Here is a 19,644-nt window from a genome sequence, read left to right on the forward strand (position 1 = left end):
TACTGCATTGCAACATGGCCGCCACTAACATCAAGCTATATTTAAAAGCCACCCCTTTTCAAAGGAGTCATCCCAACCCAGGTCAATATTGCATCCTCATAGGACTCAGGTACATATGAAGAGGAGCTCATGGTCAAGGAACACACACAGGCTTGCTGGTACAAAAAAGCAAAGTCCTGATTTCAGTGGAGTGGCTATGGTTAGCATTAGGAGAAAGATATTCTTCTTTCGTTTACCTTGAAGTTGTACTCTGACGCTAAAATAGGTTTGGTCACCCCTCAGCAACTGGCTTTATGAAAGAGAGCAACAAGTGTTTCTAGCAGTGGAATAAAACCAGTAAAGTAAAGCACTCACTGCATCTGGAATAGAAACAGTCTGTGAGAGCAGGTGGGCTATGAAGAAAAAGCCGGCCATGTGTAGTTTAGAAATCTTTGTAGTGAAGTTCAAACAAAGTACAAAGAGGGAAGAAGGATTCTGTGCAAACTCTGTAGTAGTCAAGATTTGGACATAAGTAAGAGTCTGCAGTTTTCTTCATCCCTGTCTCCTAGTCCCGAAGCCTCCTATTCCAAAACTCCCTCCACCATCCATATGAGCATCAACCCACTCCAGCCTTAGGCAACATCTTTCTTCCTGCCTTAGCCCTGCAACAACCTTGTCACCACATCTTCATATCCATATGTTTTACATGCCTATGTCTACTCATACAGTTAGATTATAAAGGTCCTTCCTGGGCACCTGTTCACTCCATGCATTTAGGGAAGGAGTCCAAGTCCACGAAAGCTAATGCTAACTTCTTTCTCTTACTGAAGTCTGAAAAGTGCTACAAGATCTCTTTGCATACAGCTATGTAGAGACCCCCTTGCTTTTTCCTAGACAGGAACAATTCTGACCCCAGAAATGCCGTGCAAACATGCACCCAGAGAATAAGGAATTCTCCAATTTATTTCAGTCTTAGAATTTGCACATTCCCCCATTGCCAATTTCTTAACAGAAGGGATCTCTGGCCACGGTTTTAAATAGTTAGCCTACACGCCAAATTCAATAATTAGCATTGATCTGTAAGAATGACGACAGAGAGAATATGCTGGGATAAGCTTATCAGAGCCAGGTTGCCATGCAAACAAAATACTGGCATGCTTGATTTTAATGTGACGCCTTGCAGATCTTGGGAGACAACAGGGAAAGGAATGGTAACCACAGAAATATCTCCTCGCTTTAATACAAGCAACACCCATTTGTAACCATATGAGAAACTGGCCACGTATCTTGTTTACTGAATGTAATAAGCAGAACCTATATAGACCAGCTGCAGTTATGTTATGGCACTGAGAAACCTATCAGAAGCCTCAGTTATTTGTACTTGGAAACTGATCTGATTGTAGGAGAGGAAAGAACTCAGTGACTTTCAAATTCAAATACCTAAAATGCACAGCTCCAGGGAGTGTGCAAAAGGGCACATTTCTGAGAATCCAGATTTCTTAAACAACTAGAAACCTCCACATGATCTGAAGCCTTTTCCAGGATTTTGCACATTCCTGACTTCGCTAAGTCCTAATGCCTTTGTACAAGCTGCTCTCCAAGTCACACCACTTCAGTTTCTGCCTCAGTTATGGGAACCATAGGCTGAAAAGGAAAAGGCTACAAGAAGGACACAAGAAAGGAGCATGTACTGAAGAAGGTGCACTTCCCTCTATGCCTAGCAGTACTACTAGTGTATATCATACAAACAAAATGCAGACACTCCTAGGCTTGAAAACAGCATGTTGTTTGTGGGCAACAAGATTAACGTTTCTACATTCTCCTTTCAATTTGTGGGTGTCAAGAGGCTTGGTTGTACTGCATTTCAGCTCTACACCTGGCTGGCTAGTTTACATTTCTAATCTCACCATAGGATTCATGCCTTAGTGAGCAGGGTTCCAATTTTTAAAAAAATGTGTTTCTAATAAACACATTTGTTCCCCACTTTCTGCCAAAAACAAACAAACAAACAAACCCAATTACATGGAAGTTAACATACTTTCCTTTACAACTCCTCCCAAGAAGTCTGCTCAAGCAGAAACTATCCCAGGAAAAGTAGACTGGTATGTAGTTTCATGTCTTGCTTCTAAACAATACTTTGCAGCAAACAAACACACCCATCCAGCATCTCTGCAGGTAGAACAAATAGCTCTCACAAACAGTCAGGGAAATCAAATATACTGGACACATTTTTGTCCAGGCTCCAGTTACCTAACAGATTTGTGACCACCATGTATCTCCCCTTCAGTGTGAAAAATTGCCATCAACAGTCCCTCATCTTTCTCATGTGTTTCTATAATCCTATCCATCACAACTGTGGATTACTGCTGCTGCTGTTGTGTGCATTCAAGTCATTTCCGACCCACGGTGAACATATCATGGGGTTTTCTTGGCAAGTTTCTTCAATGATGCTACCTTGAGTTTCTAGAGATGGCAAGAAAAGAGTGCAGCTGACATGACACCATGAAGCTGAGTTGAAAGGGAACACATTTCCACCTGCTTTCAGCTGGGGCAGACAGCCCATGGATGGGAGGGGGACTGATCAGGCTGCATACCCTACTGCCAGTTTCCCACTTTGTTGTCTTATGAGTAACCAAGCCTGTAGAGAGCAAAAAAATGCATGCATTTGGCTTACATTAGAGGCAGTTTCTCTGCTGGAACACGTCTGCGCTCTGCAACCACCACATGCAGAGCCCCCAGCTGAACTTCAGCCAGCAAAGGGAGAAAGCAGCAGCTAGCAGCAGCTACATGAGGGTAGTAGCAGAAGCAGCACTAGCACAAGCAGAGGGAGCAGCACCCCTGCATACAAGGTCAACAAGAAGGAATACTGAGCATTACTTGCAAGCAAGCAGACAGCCAATCGAGGTACAGAGGGGATTAATTCCTTCCTCTTCACAAATTCCTGAGATAAGCTGCTTTAACCCAAAGCAGGGTCAAACTAGATTGGGGCAAACTGGAGAAAAATAAAGCCTTGAGAATCAGGGACTGGTTTGACAATAAGGAGGAATCCAAATCTTTAAAACTAAACCACAGATTTTGGCCTCTGGGTAGGATCAAAGAAGGCTTCTTTCTGGAAGCATTAGCAAAAGGAAAACATTCTTGCCATGATGTTTGCCTTTGTCCCTGCATGTTGAGACTGAAGGGACAAAAGCCTGACTTTGTGCTGCTTGGTTAGAAAACAATCATCCAAAAGACCCGTAACACCCAGTTCTGTCTACCTAGAGACCTACATGCTTTCGTGCTGATAAAAGACTCTGTAAGTCACCTGCCATGAGTGTTTACCAAGGGCCTTAAAGAACAAGTCCAGAACTGTTTTGGAATTTGTATTGGCGCGGTGCTAGGCAATAATCAATGGACACATAGCTGACAACAAAAGCTACATTAGATTAGCAGTTACTGTGAAACACAACAGCCCTTTTTTTCCCCAAGCAAGAGAAAACTAGATTACAGATGCAACTTTTGAACAACAACAAAAAACCACACCCTTGTATGGAATCAGTCTTAGGATTCTGTCGTTTAAATTTCTGTTGGAATGCTTTAGTGTATGAAACTGATTTAGGGACATAAAAAGGAACCACACATGAAGCCTCGCAGGATCCGACAGTGTGACTTTTCAGAACAGGTTTCCAAAGCAAAATGCTCCTTATAAGTCTAGAATAAGCCATTCAAAAGCTTCAAAAGGAATCAAAAGCAGCACAAGAAAGCAACACTGAGAATGTATCTTTGCAAATCCCAAGTTCCACAGTACATATTAAAACACACGTTCCTTACCATCTGGGCAGCTGGAGTGTGGGAAAGTAAGGTGATGTGGACTATAAACACTTTTTGTTTGAAGGCCCTAAGAAAGAGAGCACCCAATTTCCTAAAGAATTCAAGAATGCCATATAGCAAGCCATAAATGATCGCCATTCTTCATCTCCCCAACCCCAGACAGAAAATGGGGTTTCCATTCAGATTGTGTGTGATGGGGGGAGTCTCTTACCCAAAGCAAATGGCTCAGTAAAACAGATATCAAATGGGAAACAGAGGGAGAAGGGGCACCACATGAATAACTTCTTACCTGGAAGACAAAGTGGCAAAATCCCCTCCATCTAGCAGCCTGATTTTGCAGAAGAGAACCCCATTCACAAAAGGTACCGCTGTCAGCTCCTCTAAAGTGAAACTGGTTTGAAATTTGAACTTCTTTTTCTTCATCAAAAAAGCCATGGGCGAATTCAAAGACGATCAAAATCAAAATAGTCAAAATAATAATCTAGAAACACCAATTTAAAAAACAGTAACAACAAACCACCACCAAGAATAATCAAAGAGCAACAGCTCTAAGTATAAACAATAATGTCTGAAAAGGCGAAAACGCAAAATAAAACTTAAGAAAAGATATTCCCCAATCAGTCCGAGATACAAAAAAAATCTAAGAGCCTGTGTGAAAACTGAGTTCAGATGAAATGGCAGCTTAGCTTTAAATGAAAAAGCCTCCTCTCTCTTTGGTGGTCAGATCTGGCTATAGTATCATTGCTGATAAAGACTGTGGATAAGGAGACAATGGGCAAGTTAAGTCTCTGGTTCATCTCCAAGGGGCAGGAAGGAAGGGGAGGAAAACCCAAGCTCCAGACCAGCAGGAGCTCTCTTGATCAGAGGCTGTGGCACTCTGTTTCTCCCGTGGCCCCACTTGGAAGCATTGCTGGCTTTGCTCTGAGCTGGTGTACAGCGCACAGCCCAGGCTCTAGAGTTCCAGTCTCCTCCCCTTCTGCCAAAGCTTCACGTGGCTAAGTGCATCTGCTGCATACGCGGCGGCAGTGGCTCCCACAGGTTTCTTCTCAGCCTAAGAAATAGAGAGAGAGAGAGAGAGAGAGAGAGAGAGAGAGAGATGGTTTAGTCCAAGCCTGTTGTCAGCGCCTCCCTCCGTTACAGCCTAATTATAGATGGATGAATATTGAAGCCTTGTGGCACATTCATCCTAAGAAGGAACTCAGGTTGCTTTCCAAAAATCTCAAAATACCATCCTTTCATGCATCTAGCAGATGTCACCCAAATCTGTTTTTATATTTTCTCGTGCTGTCCATCATGATTATTAGATTTTCAAGAGGTATCTTCAGCAAACGTCCTCATAAACAGTATGCCAGAGCACCTTTGGCGTACTGATTTTCCAGGTTAATGCAGCTACATCTTTGAATTCTCATAAAAGGAGGGATGCTTGAATATATACGCTCGTTCTGGCACACATGCGCATGAGTTCTCTTGCTCCTACTCTCACACACTGTTCTGATAAAGAACTTTCAAGAGAAAAATAATAGTTCATATGTGGCTGTGTGTGTGTGTGGTGTGCCTTTGAGTTGGTTCTGACTTAGGGCGACCCTAAGACGGAACCTACTATAGGGTTTTCTTGGCAAGATTTGTCCAGAGGTTTGCCCTTGCCTTCCCCTGAGGCTGAGAGAGTGTGACTCACCCAAGGTCACCCAGTGGGTTTCATGGCTGAGCAGGAATCGAACCCTGGTCCTGAGTCATAGTCCAGCACTCAAACCACTATGCCACGTGGCTGGTAAATACCAAGAAAACTCATTTTCTTCCTCCAGCCTTGGCTTTTCAGCAGCTAAGTACAGTAGTCTCTCCACATTTGCTGGGGCAGGAGCGCAGGACCTCCGTGAAAGTGGGAAAACTGCAATTAAAACCCCCCACTATATTCTGTTAACCTGAATGAACACTCATCTAGGAATCTCTAGGTTCTCCACTACAACTCCTATGGTCAGTATCCACAGGAAGCTGAGTATAGAATTGCACTGGAGGACCTACAAGTGCCTAGATAAGTGTTTTCTCTAGGAATTTCTAGCTACTCCAGCGCAACTCTATGGTAAACCTCTGGCAGAGTCATGCTGGAGGAGCTAGAGCAGTAGTTCCCAACCTTCCCAATACTTCAATCCTTTAATATAGTTCCTCATGTTGTGGTGACCATAGAGGAGCGGTGTCTCGGTTCCTAAGACCATCAGAAATATACATTTTCCGATGGTCTTAGGCAACCCCTGTGAAAGGGTCATTTGACTCCCAAAGGGGTCCCGAACCACAGGCTGAGAACCACTGACCTAGAGCTTCCTAGAGAGAACCTATTACTGTAATCAAATCAGTGGATAATCAAATCCACAAAGGTCCAAGACGCAATTGTGGAGATCTGACTGTACTCAGTTTCCCCACAGCGAGGAAGAAAAAGCAAGTGGATGGTTGGCTTAAAACATTACAAAGCAAGATTAAACCCCACCTGTCTTCGACAAAGCCTCAGATCCACCATCAGGGGCGAAAGTGGCTGGATCCAGCCAGCCTGCTAGCTCCACAGGGCAAGTAAAGGTGACGGCTGGTCCTCTGTGTGTTTGCGTAGGCCTGCAATCGGTCACCAAAGCAAACACCATTTAGGAGTTACTGATTGCAATGAGTCTGTAAAATGCTGAGCCTGCCAAGAGCCAAATTAAGCCTGTGATATGGCTTTCAAGAGCCTAGCCTTCTCCTAACATCCCCCCCCCCCACAACTCAATTTTTACCTCCAGGAATACTTCTAGTTTCAGTGTCACAAGTTCAGGCTGACCTCCAGCCTGTTGTGTTTGGCTCTATTTCGTGTAAGCAGCTGACGGAGGTGGCTCCTGGAATCATAATGGTGTTGCAAGCCTTCCGCCAACTTGGCCTCAGCGTCATACAGAGAAATTGACCCACTTCCTCCTGACGTGAGGCCATCAATGCATCTTTCTCTGTGGGAGAGTGGTCTGAACGCCGGGAGAGGAGGACTCCAGGAGATTCAAATCCCTGTTCAGATTCAAAGTTCAAGATTTAAGTCCCTGCTTAGCCATGGAAACTCACCGGGTGACGCTGGGAAAGTCACAGACTCTCAGCCTCCGGAGAGGAGGACAATGACAAACCCCCTCTGAATAAACCTTGCCAAGAAAGCCCCTTCCCCACCAGCCTCCCCTTGTCCTTCTGCGTCTGGGAGAAAGATGGGGGCCTAAAAGGGAAACAAATGATCACAATAAATTAAGTCAAAAGGATGAAAAGAAATTGCAATAAAAAGCCTGAGCCCCCTCCCCAAAAACCCCAGCTCCTCACTGTAAGAATAGCCCCCCAAAACCCCTCAGAGAGCCCCCAAAGAAAGCCCTGAGAGCCCCCCCAAACTCCCCTCATCTCCCACTCTCTCTGAGCCCCTCAAACTCCCCTCAGAGACCTCCCAAATCCTCTCAGAGACCCCTTCAAGCTCTTCAGAGACTCCAAACACCCCTCAGGGACCCCCAAATCTCCTAAGAGACCCCAACCCCACTCACAGACCTCTGAGACCCCACAAACTCCCCTCAGACCTCAAATCTCCTCAGAGACCCCAAAGCCCCCTCAGAGACCCCCAGACTCTCCTCAGAGACCCCTCAAACTCTTCAGAGACCCTCAAAATCTCTTAAGACCTCCAGAGACCCCCAAACTCCCCTCAGAGCCCCCCAAATCTCCCCAGAAACCCCTAAATACCTTCAGAGACCCTCAAACTCCCCTCAGAGACCCCCAAGCTTTCCTCAGAGACCCCAAATACCCTCAGAATCCCCTAAATACCTTCAGAGATACCCCCAGCCCCCCTCAGAGACCCCTATCCCCCAATGAACAGACTAATACGACCCCCAGCCTCCCCTGTCTGTGGGTTCTCCCCCTTCTGTGCCCTCCCTCGCCCCTTCTCCTCCTCCGGGGAAAAAAGCGGGGAAACGGGGCTTTTTGGGGAGGGGGGATGCTGTTGCTCTGCTTCCATTTTACCTCCGCTTCGACTCTAGTCTTCTTGGGGCTCCTTCGCGCTTTCTACGCTTTCCCTGCTACGCCAACTGCGCCCGCTACGCCACCAGCGTAAGAAGGAGGAGGGCGGGGACGACGACGAAAAAGGGCGGGGCGATGGAACGCGTGCGTAGGGGGCGCGGCTTCTCTAGCCTCATTCTCTCCAGGGATTGGACAATCGGGTTGGAGCGGGGAGGGGGAGGAAAAAGAGAGAACGAAGAAAGGGGATTGGTGGACGGGAGGAAAATTCTTCGCTTTCCCATTGGTTGGTTTGTGGCCGCGGCGGGGTCGCTGATTGGAGGGGAGTGGCTTCGCTCAGGCCGCCAAGGCCCCGCCCTCCGCCTGTGGGTTTTGATGGGTTTTACCTCAGAAAATGGGGATCAGGCAGAAAAGGAGAGAAAGTGAGGGAAATAGGGACATTATAGTAATTGAGAGAGATATATATACACAGACACACAGATATATATAATTCTATATGTACATATATATAACACTATATAATTATATATATATATATATATACAATTCTATATTTATATACATACATACACACATATAATTCTCCTATAAATAATTATATATAAAATTATATCATATATGATGTATATAATGATGATACAGAATTGTATATAGATTTCTATATATATGTATATATAGAATTATAACTCTCTCTCTCTCTCTCTATATATATATATATAGAGAGAGAGCAAAAGCACACACACACACACACACACACACATATATATATATTGCTCCTCCACCGTCAGAGAGCGGGAACAGATTGGGGTGGGATATGTATGGCTTTCCAACGGTTTGTTGTTGTGTGCCTCCAAGTTGCTTCCCACTTATGGCGACCTGAAGGCAAACCTATCATGGGGCTTTCTTGGCAAGATTTGTTCAGAGGAGGTTTGCCATTGTCATTCCTTGACGCTGAGAGAGTGCAACTTGCCTAAGGACACCCAGTGAGTTTACATGTCTGAGCAGAGATTCGAACCCTGGTCTCCAGAGTCATAGTCCAGTGCTCAGACCATTACACCACACTGTCTGCCTTCTAAAGGTTATTGGATTACAAGTCCCAGCAACTCTAGCCAATGGGGAGCTGCAGCATTAGGATAGTCACACAGTTCTCACCTATGGATTTGATCATCTCTAAGGTCCAGACCAGCCCTAGTCTAAGGTTTAGAGACTTTTGCCGACGCATTTCCCTCCCTGGAAAAAGCAATCGTGTTTTCCTAAATATATCTTGTATGACACCGGGGTCAATATTATTATCTGCTGTGATTCATTCCTCTTTAACTTCCCCTTTGGACGGGTGGCGAGCGTTGAACTTTTGCTAGGCTTATAAAACCCCGCTCTTCTCACGCATATTTATCCTACAGCTTTCGGTGCAAATCATTTTCCTTCTCCTCCGGAGTGTTTTTGCTTTGTAATTAATTGGATAACGTGACTAAACGTTATAAATAAACAGCCTTGGAAAAACGCCCGGAGAACTGCCAAACGCACTGTAATTTCAACAATGCTGCCTTCCAAGGGACCGGCGTTTTCCTTCCCAAAAAGCCAGGCAAATAAATATATAACAGAGGGATTAAACGGCCTCAGCGGGAACGTCTATTAGCGTTAAACCCCGTCCCGCTGGTGCTTTGAATGCATCTGTCCGCACGATAAATGAGCATTCAAAAGAAAGGAAAGGAAAGGAAAAGGAGGAAAAGCGTAAGATGGAGGCTGCGCAAGATGCTGCGCTGCCCGAGGCAAAGAACGTGACGATCTGACTCCATATGTAAAACAAATGGCTATTAAAAAGTAGTATTTAATGCTCTAACCCTAACCAGCTTAGCCAGTAGTGATGAGTGTATAGCCTACAACGATTGGTATTTGTTGGTGGTCTTCTATCCAAGTGCTGACCCTGCTTAGCTTCCAAGAACAGACATGGTCTGGTGCCTTAATAAAAACCTTTATTTTAAGAGAAAGACAATTTCCCCTTTCTTGAGCGGGGAAGTTTATGACCAAAGGCTGTGTACGCGCGTCCGATTCTGGATAAGTTTTGGAGAGATGCCGTGGGAAGATTTCATCACAGCTCTTCTAATGGGGAAGTTTCTTGAGCTTTGCCTTATCTTGGAGCTCATTACCAAGAGATACGGCAATAGCCAGAGGCTTACTAGACTTTAAAATAGATTAGAGAAATTTCTGGAGGGTGGCTGTTGGGCAGAAAAACTAAAAACAGAAGGACCTCTGTATTCAGAGAAAACATGTCTCCAATTGCCTCCAATTACTAGATGGCTGGCAACAGACAAGCGAGGAAGGCTAACTCCGTAACATCTTCCCAGTTTGAGCTTCCCCTGGTTTGGAGGCAGGCCCCTGATAGGGTCCAAATGGGAAATCTGTGCCCCGTAAAGGGTGCAAAATGCCAGAGACAGCGTTATATTCCTTCTGGGTGAGAAAAAGCTCTAAGAATTGGTATCTAAACCACAAACATAAAGGGGAAAGCATGTATTAGGCTCGCTGCATTGGCATTCTTCTAGGCTATATTTCAAAGGAACAAACAGGCAAAAACCCCTCTGAGTATTCCTTGCCTAAGAAAATAGTTTGAAATTCACGCTGTAAGTCAACATATATATATATATATATATATACACACACACACACACACACACAGAAGCTCTGGAAAACGGTGTGAAATAATATCTTTCTATCCCCATTAGTTGGATTATCCCCTGGTACTGAGTGACTCTAAGCTTGTCTTTTCTCAGCTTAAGTTAATAGCAGGCTGTGAGCTTCTCTTTGATCTGCTTGTCTTTTTCATTAGCCTGTTATGTGATAGTGTATTACGTGGGACCTATAAACTTAAGTGTTGTAATGCGGAGTGCCCAAAATGACAGCCAGCTATCCTGGCCCCTTTTCTGGGGTATTCTCTAACGTTATACTTCACCCCGAACTGAGTTTTCCATCTCTGGTACCAACAGCCATTAAGAGAGTATTGTGTACTTGCTAAGATTGAACAGTCCCCATTGGGCTGTTTTTGGGGGGGGGGGGGGGGGGGGTACAGGAACCAAACCCCAATGGATACCAAGGGTCCACTGCAGCAAGAACATATATATTATACATTTCAAACAGGTAGCCATGTTAGTCTCTTGCAGCTTTAAAGAGGAAGGGAAGGGGGAAAGGAATGTAGCAGCACCTTTAATACTAACTGGTTCTTTTAGCAGGAGCACTTCTGGATATAAACCCACTTCTTCAGGTGCAGCAGAGTGATAGCCAGGCCTCGGGATATAAAGAGACAAAAAGACGCAGATCATGTCCCTTGATCTAAATTTTCAGAGGGCTGTGTAAGGCAACACAGGTCTTTCAGGTCAGTACAATCAAAGTCAGATTGAGGACTCCGTTTGTTACATGTGCAGTAGCAAGGACTCTTGTATTAATACTTAGTTTGCCATGAAGCCGTTATAGATTTATATAATATTATAGATTCTATTAGTTATTTGTTTTTGTACTTCTTCTTGGGTCACTGCCTGATTTATAAAAAGAGTCTGCTGTTGATGAACTTGTCTCTGTGGGAATGTGGAAAAACCAGATTTTCCACCTGGAATAGACTTCCTTTTCTTGCTTTGGCTTGTTAACAAAGTTTCCCTCCTCAAAGTGGCATTTCTAGTTGGTGTAAGCTGGTTTAGATGTGTTTAAACTGGTTTACCCAGTTGTGGTTGGATAGCCAGAGTGGTGCATAGCTTTAACAGCTTTCCCCAAACTGTTGCTTTCTGCCAGTGCTGTATTACAAGGCCAGTGGGTCAACATGGCCACAAGAGCTACAACTTTCAGGTGGCTGCATCAACCTTGTGGGACGTGCTGCCAACAGAGATTTGGCCCCAGTGCATTGGTCTCCTCTTTTCTCCTAAATCTGTGCATAAGACAGTTGCCTTATCTGACCTGGCTGCCTTTTGGGATGGGAGAGAGGAGGCACTTTGTGTGCATCTTCCAGAAATGCTCCCCTCTCTCTGCCCTTGTTTCACTTAATTGCTAGAGGACAGTTTACTTGCAGTGATTCCCAAACTCTGGTCCTCCAGATATATTGGCCTTCAGCTCCCAGATACTTCAGCCATCTTGGCCAATGGTCTAGGATTCTGGGAGCTGAAGTCCAAAACATCTGGAAGGGCAGAGTTTGGGGATCACTGGGATTTAGCCAGTCCAAAGCACTGTTCTTTTAATTCCTTATACACACCCCTTCCCCATTCCAGTTAACTAGGAAGCAAAGAGCCGGCAACACATAACTGTCAGAGATATGAATTGCAAACATCCCTGCGCTGCCATGACAGCTAGAGGTCTTTCCATTAGATAGAACATGTATTTTATTCTTTAACATTGCTAACAGTTGAATAAGGGTTTCAGATGTTGTCAAGACCCTTTATAATCCTACTCTGAAAGAGCCACAATAGGGCTTTTTGTCGGTTTTTTAAAAAGTACACTTGATACGTAAATAGCACCATCTTCAGGCAAGAAATGAGATCGGACTGGAATACAGACGACAGGCTTAGCGCAGATCAGATTGTTTGTCCATTTGTCCATTGTCATCTCTCCAGGTCTCAGGAGACAGAGAGAGAGGCCTTTCTGGTTGCCTTTTACCTGAAGTTTTTAGCTGGAGATGCTTGCAATGGAATCTCGAACAGATGCTCTACTATTGAGCTAGGGTCTTCCAGTTTTTTCTGCTCCCTCCTGTGGGATGACAGGGTCTAAATCGCTTTTCCTTAACTGAGTGCCTCTCTTGTGTGCTGGATTACAACTCCTCCTGGCACTTCCCTGCTAACTGCCATGCTGGCTGGGGATGACAGAAGTTGGCAGTCAAACATATCTGGAGGGCTAAGTCCTAGAAGGCCCTTTGCCTAGCGCAAGAATGGATGACAAGCCAATGTAGATCCAAACATGGCAATGGGGTGCCAGCCACAAAGCGCAGGACTTCTTAGATGGGCCGCTTTTGGACAGTTGTTTAGCCGTCGATCTCAGTCCCTCACCTTAAAGAATCCCAGGAAATAGCAATGAGGAAAACAAAAGATGCCTTTGTATATATATATATATGTATGTACATGCTATTTTCCTTTGTGATTTGTGTATTTTTATTTTTAAAGCCCAGTGTCCAGTTCCGAGTTTGTCCTGCATGACCAATGAAGAGTTTGTCATGGACTTGTTAAACAATTTTTTGAAAAAAGGATGGGAAAAAAACCCTTCCCCAGGAATAATCCACAAAGAGCTTTTGGCATCTAGGGAAAGGTACCAAGCCAGTTTGCGCAGTGGCAAGAGGCATTCCTTGCACCTTCTCTCAACCAGGTCTATGGCTAAAAGGCTCTACTCTGCTGAAAGATGCCACTGTGCCTGGCTTTATTTCATGGCATAATTGTCTTCGCTGTCTTGTCCGTTTTGGGCCACTTGGCTTTGGTCTGCAGTCATGGAAGGGGAAGGAGTATTGCTCTGCAGGAATCGTCGGATATCCTTAATCATGGGGCGAAGGACCTGGATGAGGGCATTGAGGGAAGCCTGGGTGCCTTCCATGGCCTGGGCCTGGCGCTCCTGGGCACACGCCTGCACTTCCTGAGAGCGCCGGATCATCTGCAGCAGGTCGTTCTGTTGCTCGAGGTTCTGAGCGATCTCTTTCACATGCAGGTTGGTCACTCGCTGCTCCTGCAGAAGCTTGGCAGAGTTCAAGGCGATGCGGCTCTTCAGCTCCTGAGGCTTCACAGAGACCTCTGCCTGCTGAGCCATCATCTCCAAGGGGGCTTCGGCTGTGACTGTGGTGGGGGCTTCCGTCGTGCAATATTCCACCACGCCATCCTCCAGGCTGTGGTAAGTTGTCTCTGCTGGAACTAGGAAGGAAAAAGTGTATATTAGAATATTTACCTTGCTTCCAAAAGAGGTTTTCATGAACATCTTGTGCAATATAATTTTCTGTTTACTCTTGACATTACTCCCATGGGACATATTCCCAGCTATATGAATACGGGACTGTAGCTTCAGTCTCTTAATCTCAAAGATTCAGTTGATTATACTCTACAGCCTTAGCCCTTTATTTTAAAGCAGGGGTGGACAACTTAAGGACAGCAAAGGCTGCTGGGCTGCAACTCCTATGACTCCTAGTCAGCACAGACTAAGGCCTGTTACAGACTGCCAAAATAAAGCTGCTTTGGGTTTCTTTGGAGGTATGCTGTTTAAATGATGCATGCACCCTAAGAATCCGGAAGCTGCACCAAAGCTGCACTCCAGTGCTTAGGAATGGAGTGTGGCTTTGGCGCGACCTCCGGATTCTTAGGATGCATGCATCATTTAAATAGCATACCTCCAAAGCGACCCGAAGCAGCTTTATTTTGGCAGTCTGTAACAGGCCCATGAATCTGTTGTATATCAGTCTTACTTGGGACACCATCTCAAGGCCCCATAGGCAGTCATGGATTGCTAGTTGGGGAAGGTTGGGTAGAATTAGTTGTTCAGAACCTTAGTTCTACCACTGGTTGTGAAGGGATGCTGGACCACATCAGGGAAAGGGCCTCTGTATATCATCTACTGCATTATTTACCACCAATAAAACTTATTTTATAGCAGTGATGTGTGTCAGTGTTTGGCATCCAATGGACTCTTGGGAAGGCTTGGAACAACAGCCAGATATCTCTAAGTGATCTTTGGTCAGACGAGCGTCCGTCAAGGCAAATGTTTCGGAACTGGCATTAAGCCCTTTGCATGTCCTGAGTAGGGTGTAACCAATAGACTTACTCTGAGTAAGGGTGACCGTAGTGGCTGCAGCTGTGATAGGGATTTCTGTCCCATCTGCACCAGTACAATCTCCGGCAGGGAGGCTGATAATGGTGGCTTCCCCCAGCAGGTTACAGATTCGCTGCTGCATGGAGGTGAGTATAACTGGGGCCGCCGTGGCACCCGTAGGGTCTTCCGCATCCTGGCCGTCGCCGCTTCCGTCTTGGCCTTCGCCACCTCCTTCCATGGCTGCCCGGACCTGCGCCACCTTGCGCCGGACCTCCGTCTTGAGGTCGGACCACTTCTTCTTGACTTCAGCCAGCTCCCGTCGGCAAGTGGCCACGGCGTTCACACGGCGCAGGATGTTGTGCCAAGCGGCGGCCTTGGCAGCCAGAGGCACGCCGGCGTTGTAGTGGTTGATCAGGAGGTGCTTGCTCCGCTCGAGCTCCTCCACGATAATCTCCACTTCCCGCTCTGAGAAGTTCATCTTCCGCTTCTTAGCCGGCGGTGCTGGGGGAGACGACATTGCCATGGGGTGTTTGAGGCCCAAGACCAGCTGGGCTCTGTGAGCACCAGGCGAAGTCCAGAGGTGAAACAGGATGGCAGAATGGAGAGAGCCAAGCCGAAGGGCAGACCAGGACACAAGTCCCACCTTCTACAAGGAAGAGAAGAGCTTCTTGTTGAGCAAGGCCAGGACCTGTTTTGAAAGGAGAGAAGAGGGTGAGACTTTCCTTATTTCATATACATCCTGCCTTTCTCCTGACAGGGCAAGCCAAGGCGGCTTGCAACAAAGCTGGAACAAGGAGCAACTACAAACATGATGATGCAAACATAAACATATAAAATCAATTAAAAGGGAAAATGAAAGCTGATAGGAAAAGAACAAACTCATTTGAAATGCGGTGCTGGAAGAGAGTTCAGTAGAAACCACAGACTCCCAAAGAAACAAATAAATGGGTTCAAATCAAGCCTAACCTCTCCAAAGAAGCCAAGATGACTAAGCTGAGCCTGTTGTATTTTGGAAGTATCATGAGAAGCTGAGACTTGGTAGAAAATACAGTGATGCTTAACAAGGTAGTAGGAAGAAAAGAAGGCCCCCATTGCAGGTGGATGGGCTCAGGCAAGAAAGACAGGGGCCTTTGCAAGACCTGAGCAGGGCTTTGGATTGGAAGCCTGAGTGGGCAGGGAAATGCCTAATTGACAATTGGGAAGCCCCTCTGATCGCCTTTTGGTTGAAGAGCAGCATATAAACAAACAAACAAACATTATATTATGATGATGATTATATTTTGATAACAGGCAAATGCAGCAAGCTAGGGATGCCAAAATCTCCAAGGATACCAAAATGTGTGGATGCTCAAGTCCCATTATATACAATGGACTGCTGTTGTTGTTGTTGTTACAGTGGGCCCTTGGCATCCATTGGGTTTTGGTTCCAGGACCAATAATAATAATAATAATAATAATAATAATAATAATAATAATAGGTTTTATTTATATACCGCCCAATCACTGGGAATCCGAGCGGATTACAACAGAGGGGATAATAGACGGTTCCCTGCCCTCAGGCTTACAATCTAAAAGACACGACACAAAAGGAGAAGGCATTCTTCTCTCCCTCTGAGGCCTAGACCAAGGCAGATGGACCGGAGGGAGGGCTTGTCTTCTTCCAGGCAGGCCTGGTGGAGCTTAGCCTGCCTCTCTCTCCCTATATATAAACCACATGTATATATGTGGTTCCATATTATCTACATATATAATCTAATTATAGCATACGGTTATATAGTCTAACACGATTTCTACTCTATTCATGTGTTTCTACCTCTTTTATTAAATCTTATGTGTTTGATTCAAATCCATTTCTCTCAGGCACCACAACAAACTACCAATCCCAGGATTCCATAGGATGGAGTGCTGAGAGTGAAAGCAGTGTCAAACTGCTTTAATTCTGCAGTGTGGCAGCAGCCTAAGTGTGCCTAATGCAGTTCTTAACATGGTGCCCTTCTTGCATACCCAGCCTCCAAGACCTTTTGCTTTAACAACTTGTACCCACTGACTCGGTTTCATGTCTCCAATGCAGCCAAAACAAGGCCAGAATTAATTAATTGATTAAGATCCCACCTTTCTCTCAGTACAGAAACCAAGTTCTCCATCTGAGTGCAGTCATGTCTTTCCCTAGGGCTCCTCTCAGGCGCTTCAATGATGCACCCAGGGATTGTGGAAACCAGCAGAATCCCAGTAATATGAAACCAACATCTTCCCCAGCAAATGGAAGAAAACTCCCAGCTCAGCAGTCAAGGCCAAGTAATTGTGGAATGAAGGCTAAAATGGATCTGACTGTCCTGAAAGGTATGAAAAACCAAAAGAGATAGATGTGCAAACTGCAGAACGAGGAGAACAGGATGGAAGGCTGCAAGCCCTGGAGGAAGACCTTGAGAAACCTAAGTCAAAGCTATGTGCTGCACTGACGGAGAACAACTCTCTTCTGGAAAACGTTGCTTCTCTGGGGAGACAGCTTCTGGAGTTGAGCAAGACCAACGATTTGCTCCAAACAAAGTGTTTTGAAGATGGGGCACAGAAAAAAGTGAGCAGTCTATTGGAAGAGTTAATGAAGCTCAGGAATCGGCTGAGCGCAAAGAGAGCCGCCTTTGTTAAACAGAAAGACATGGACTCTAAACTGAATGTAACCCAAGGAACTTTGGGACATTCAAAAGAAAAAGTAGCACAGCTGGAAGAATGACTGATGGAAACTGAGAAACAGTCTGAAGAGAGAGACGATTCAGAGAAGCTCTTGGAATATATTATGGAACTTGGGAATGTTGCTGAACAAATGAGTGATCAATATAATCTAGATATCGCCCATTTAGAGGAAACAATAGAAGCCAAGAATAAGGACATTGTGAAATTGCAGACTGTCCTTCGACAGAAAGACACAATGCTGTCAACAGAGGTCAAAGAGCTCAATGAAAAGTACAAGAGGATTGAAGAGCAAAAAGAGAGAATGCTATCTGGATATGGAGAAAAGGAGCAAGCTATGAATGCTGAAACTGAATGCTTGAAAGAACAGCTGCATCTAGAAAAACAGGAGCGCCAAAAGCAGAAGGGAATCTGTGAGGAGATCTCAGCTGATATGCACCGGATGCCATTCGTTGCCCAAGAAGAAGCGTCTCAAGAGAGATAGGTTTTAAAGGAAGCACTGACAGAAGCCATGCTTGAAGGTGATAAACCGCATGCAAAAGATGCTGAGAAGCTTTTGAAGCGCTTGGGAGAAAAGCTTGAATCCCAGGCTGAGATAAGAGCACGACTGGAAGCAAAACTAGGAAGGAAGCATGCAGGGATAAAGAAGACGACTGAACTACACAGCAATGCCATTGAGAAGAAGCAAAAAGAGCACTGCAATGCCCTGCGTAAACTGGGAGAGACTGCGGCTGAGTTTGAAATACACAAGTCTTGGGCTGAGAAAGGAATTGCATGCCTCAAAGAAGAGAAAATGACCATGGAGGGAAAGATAGTTCAGGTGAGTAAAGGATTGCACCAGAACAATGGAAGAGTTGCAGCATGTTAAGGAGGCAAAGGGAGGCCATTCAAGGAGGCTGTTGGATGATGCCCAGACAAAAACCACATTAAAAGATGCAGAGACAGAAAAAGCCAAGGAGTCAAGTGCTTTTTGCGTTGCTCATCTGATGCAAAATTAGGAGAGCAAGAGGAAGGCTTCAAGAAACAACTTGAAGGAGAAAGGAAGACTATGGCAGAGAAACAGATGATAAAGACTCCATAGAAACCCAGTGCGTTCTCTGTGAAGAGCCTGATGGCGCTCCAGGACTATATGGGTCCCCAAATCAAGTCCCATTAAAGACAATGGGATATTATTGTTGTTATTATTATTATTACTAGGGTGGGTCTTTTGTCTCTGCCGGAGTTTGGTCCCAGGAGGACCCTCCATGGATGCCTGAATCAAGCCCCATGATATACAGATGAGGAGGATGGATCCAGTGGCCCCTGGGGATTATCCTTTGGGGGTTTGTTCCAGGACCCTTAAATCCATGGATGCTGAAGCCCCATTAGATACAGAGTATCAGTATTAACTCTGTTATCATGATCATGATTACAGTGGGCCCTTGGCATCCATTAGGGCTTGGTGCCAGGACCCTTTGTGGACCCCAAAGATCCCTGGACCCTCAAACCCCATTATAGATACATATATTGGAACGATGTCCCTTCTCTAAAGGAAGACGTCCTCGTGTAAGTAAACACCGAAGAGTAGTAATAGTCACAGTAAGGCTTCTGGGGCCGAAGGAGGAAGGAAAGGAGGCTGAGGACAATGAGAGGGAAAAGGGAGGAAGAGGAGGAAGAAGGGGTCCCCCCAAAACCTTCCCTCCCTCCCTCTCTCTCCCTCCTTCCCCCCAAACGCTCCTCTCTCTGCTCCCCTGGAAGAGGAAGGATAGATACGCAAATTGCGTACCCCAGCTCCCCGGCGAAACCCGCACCAAAGAGAGCCTCTAGTCTGCGGCAGTGGCGTTAATGGCTTCCAGAATCGGACCCCTTTCGCCTCTCTTTTCCATTGGCTACAGCGCCTGCCAATCACCGTTCGGAGCCCGCCCTCCCGCCAAGCCGCGATTGGTTTCGAGATCCGCGTCCCTCTCGGCGTCGCTCTCGGCCAATCAGGAGCGAGGGGGTTTAAGTCGTCCATTTTGTCAAAACGGGAGTGCTTCGAACCGATTGGTTGGTCGGGCGGTCCTTTCTCCAAACAGTCCGCGCACCTGATTGGCTGACGAGCCTCAAAGATCCGCCTCTTAGGCTTCCCGCTGACCAATAGTGACCCTAAGTATTTGCCCAATCATTAGCCTCCTATGCGGTCCTTCCCTTCTTTTCATTGGTTGAGCGCTTGGAGAAATCCCGCCCTCTTTTAAGCCGGGTGTATAGTAGTAGAAGAAGCCGAGACGTTACGTCAAAATTAAGCTTCCTTTCCCCACACACCCTCGCTCTGATTGGTTAAAAGCGGATGCCAATCAGGGACGCCCTTTTGTCCCATTGGACAAAAGCCCCTCCTTGGGGACAATGTGGTAGCGCTGGACCAATCAGAGAGCGGGCCTGAAGCCGAGACGTTACGTCAAAATGACGTTT

General features: G+C 45.8%; 2 protein-coding genes and 1 pseudogene across 6 annotated transcripts in view; 1 reads left to right on the top strand and 2 right to left on the bottom strand.

The window, feature by feature from the left end:
* FAM102A (family with sequence similarity 102 member A) overlaps positions 1-7,861 on the bottom strand; it is a 33,882-nt gene extending 26,021 nt beyond the window's left edge. For 3 of the 4 annotated variants that reach the window (XM_042478241.1, XM_042478240.1, XM_042478239.1), the window contains exons 1-3: positions 7,783-7,841; positions 6,859-7,000; positions 4,079-4,840 (exon numbers count right to left, since the gene is read on the bottom strand). In XM_042478241.1, the coding sequence (XP_042334175.1) occupies positions 4,079-4,224 (146 nt within the window). In that variant the 5' untranslated portion in view covers positions 4,225-4,840; positions 6,859-7,000; positions 7,783-7,841. Of the gene's footprint in view, positions 1-4,078; positions 4,841-6,858; positions 7,001-7,782 lie in introns of all 4 variants that reach the window. The other variant, XM_042478238.1, reaches the window with a different exon arrangement.
* Positions 7,862-9,445: 1,584 nt separating this feature from the next.
* NAIF1 (nuclear apoptosis inducing factor 1) lies at positions 9,446-19,137 on the bottom strand. Of its 2 annotated transcripts, none has more exons than XM_042480110.1 (3): positions 18,983-19,137; positions 14,542-15,217; positions 9,446-13,640 (listed from the first exon to the last, which is right to left on the bottom strand). In XM_042480110.1, the coding sequence occupies exons 2-3, from the start codon at positions 15,050-15,052 to the stop codon at positions 13,159-13,161; spliced, it is 993 nt and encodes a 330-aa protein (XP_042336044.1). In that variant the 5' UTR covers positions 15,053-15,217; positions 18,983-19,137; the 3' UTR covers positions 9,446-13,158. The 2 variants fall into 2 exon arrangements, with proteins under 2 accessions (XP_042336044.1, XP_042336043.1); XM_042480109.1 differs by lacking the exon at positions 18,983-19,137 and adding an exon at positions 16,642-16,775.
* LOC121937168 lies at positions 16,686-18,707 on the top strand (annotated as a pseudogene).
* Positions 19,138-19,644: the final 507 nt, after the last annotated feature.

The sequence above is a fragment of the Sceloporus undulatus genome, chromosome 7 (genome assembly GCF_019175285.1).
Source record: "Sceloporus undulatus isolate JIND9_A2432 ecotype Alabama chromosome 7, SceUnd_v1.1, whole genome shotgun sequence".
In the NCBI taxonomy this organism is placed as follows: domain Eukaryota; kingdom Metazoa; phylum Chordata; class Lepidosauria; order Squamata; family Phrynosomatidae; genus Sceloporus; species Sceloporus undulatus.

Coding starts and splice junctions, on each gene's coding strand:
- NAIF1 (XM_042480110.1), bottom strand. CDS start 15,052: ATGGCAATGTCGTCTCCCCCAGCACCGCCGGCTAAGAAGCGGAAGATG. Junction 13,641..14,541: donor TACGGTCACCCTTACTCAGA/GTAAGTCTATTG, acceptor TTTCCTTCCTAG/TTCCAGCAGAGACAACTTAC.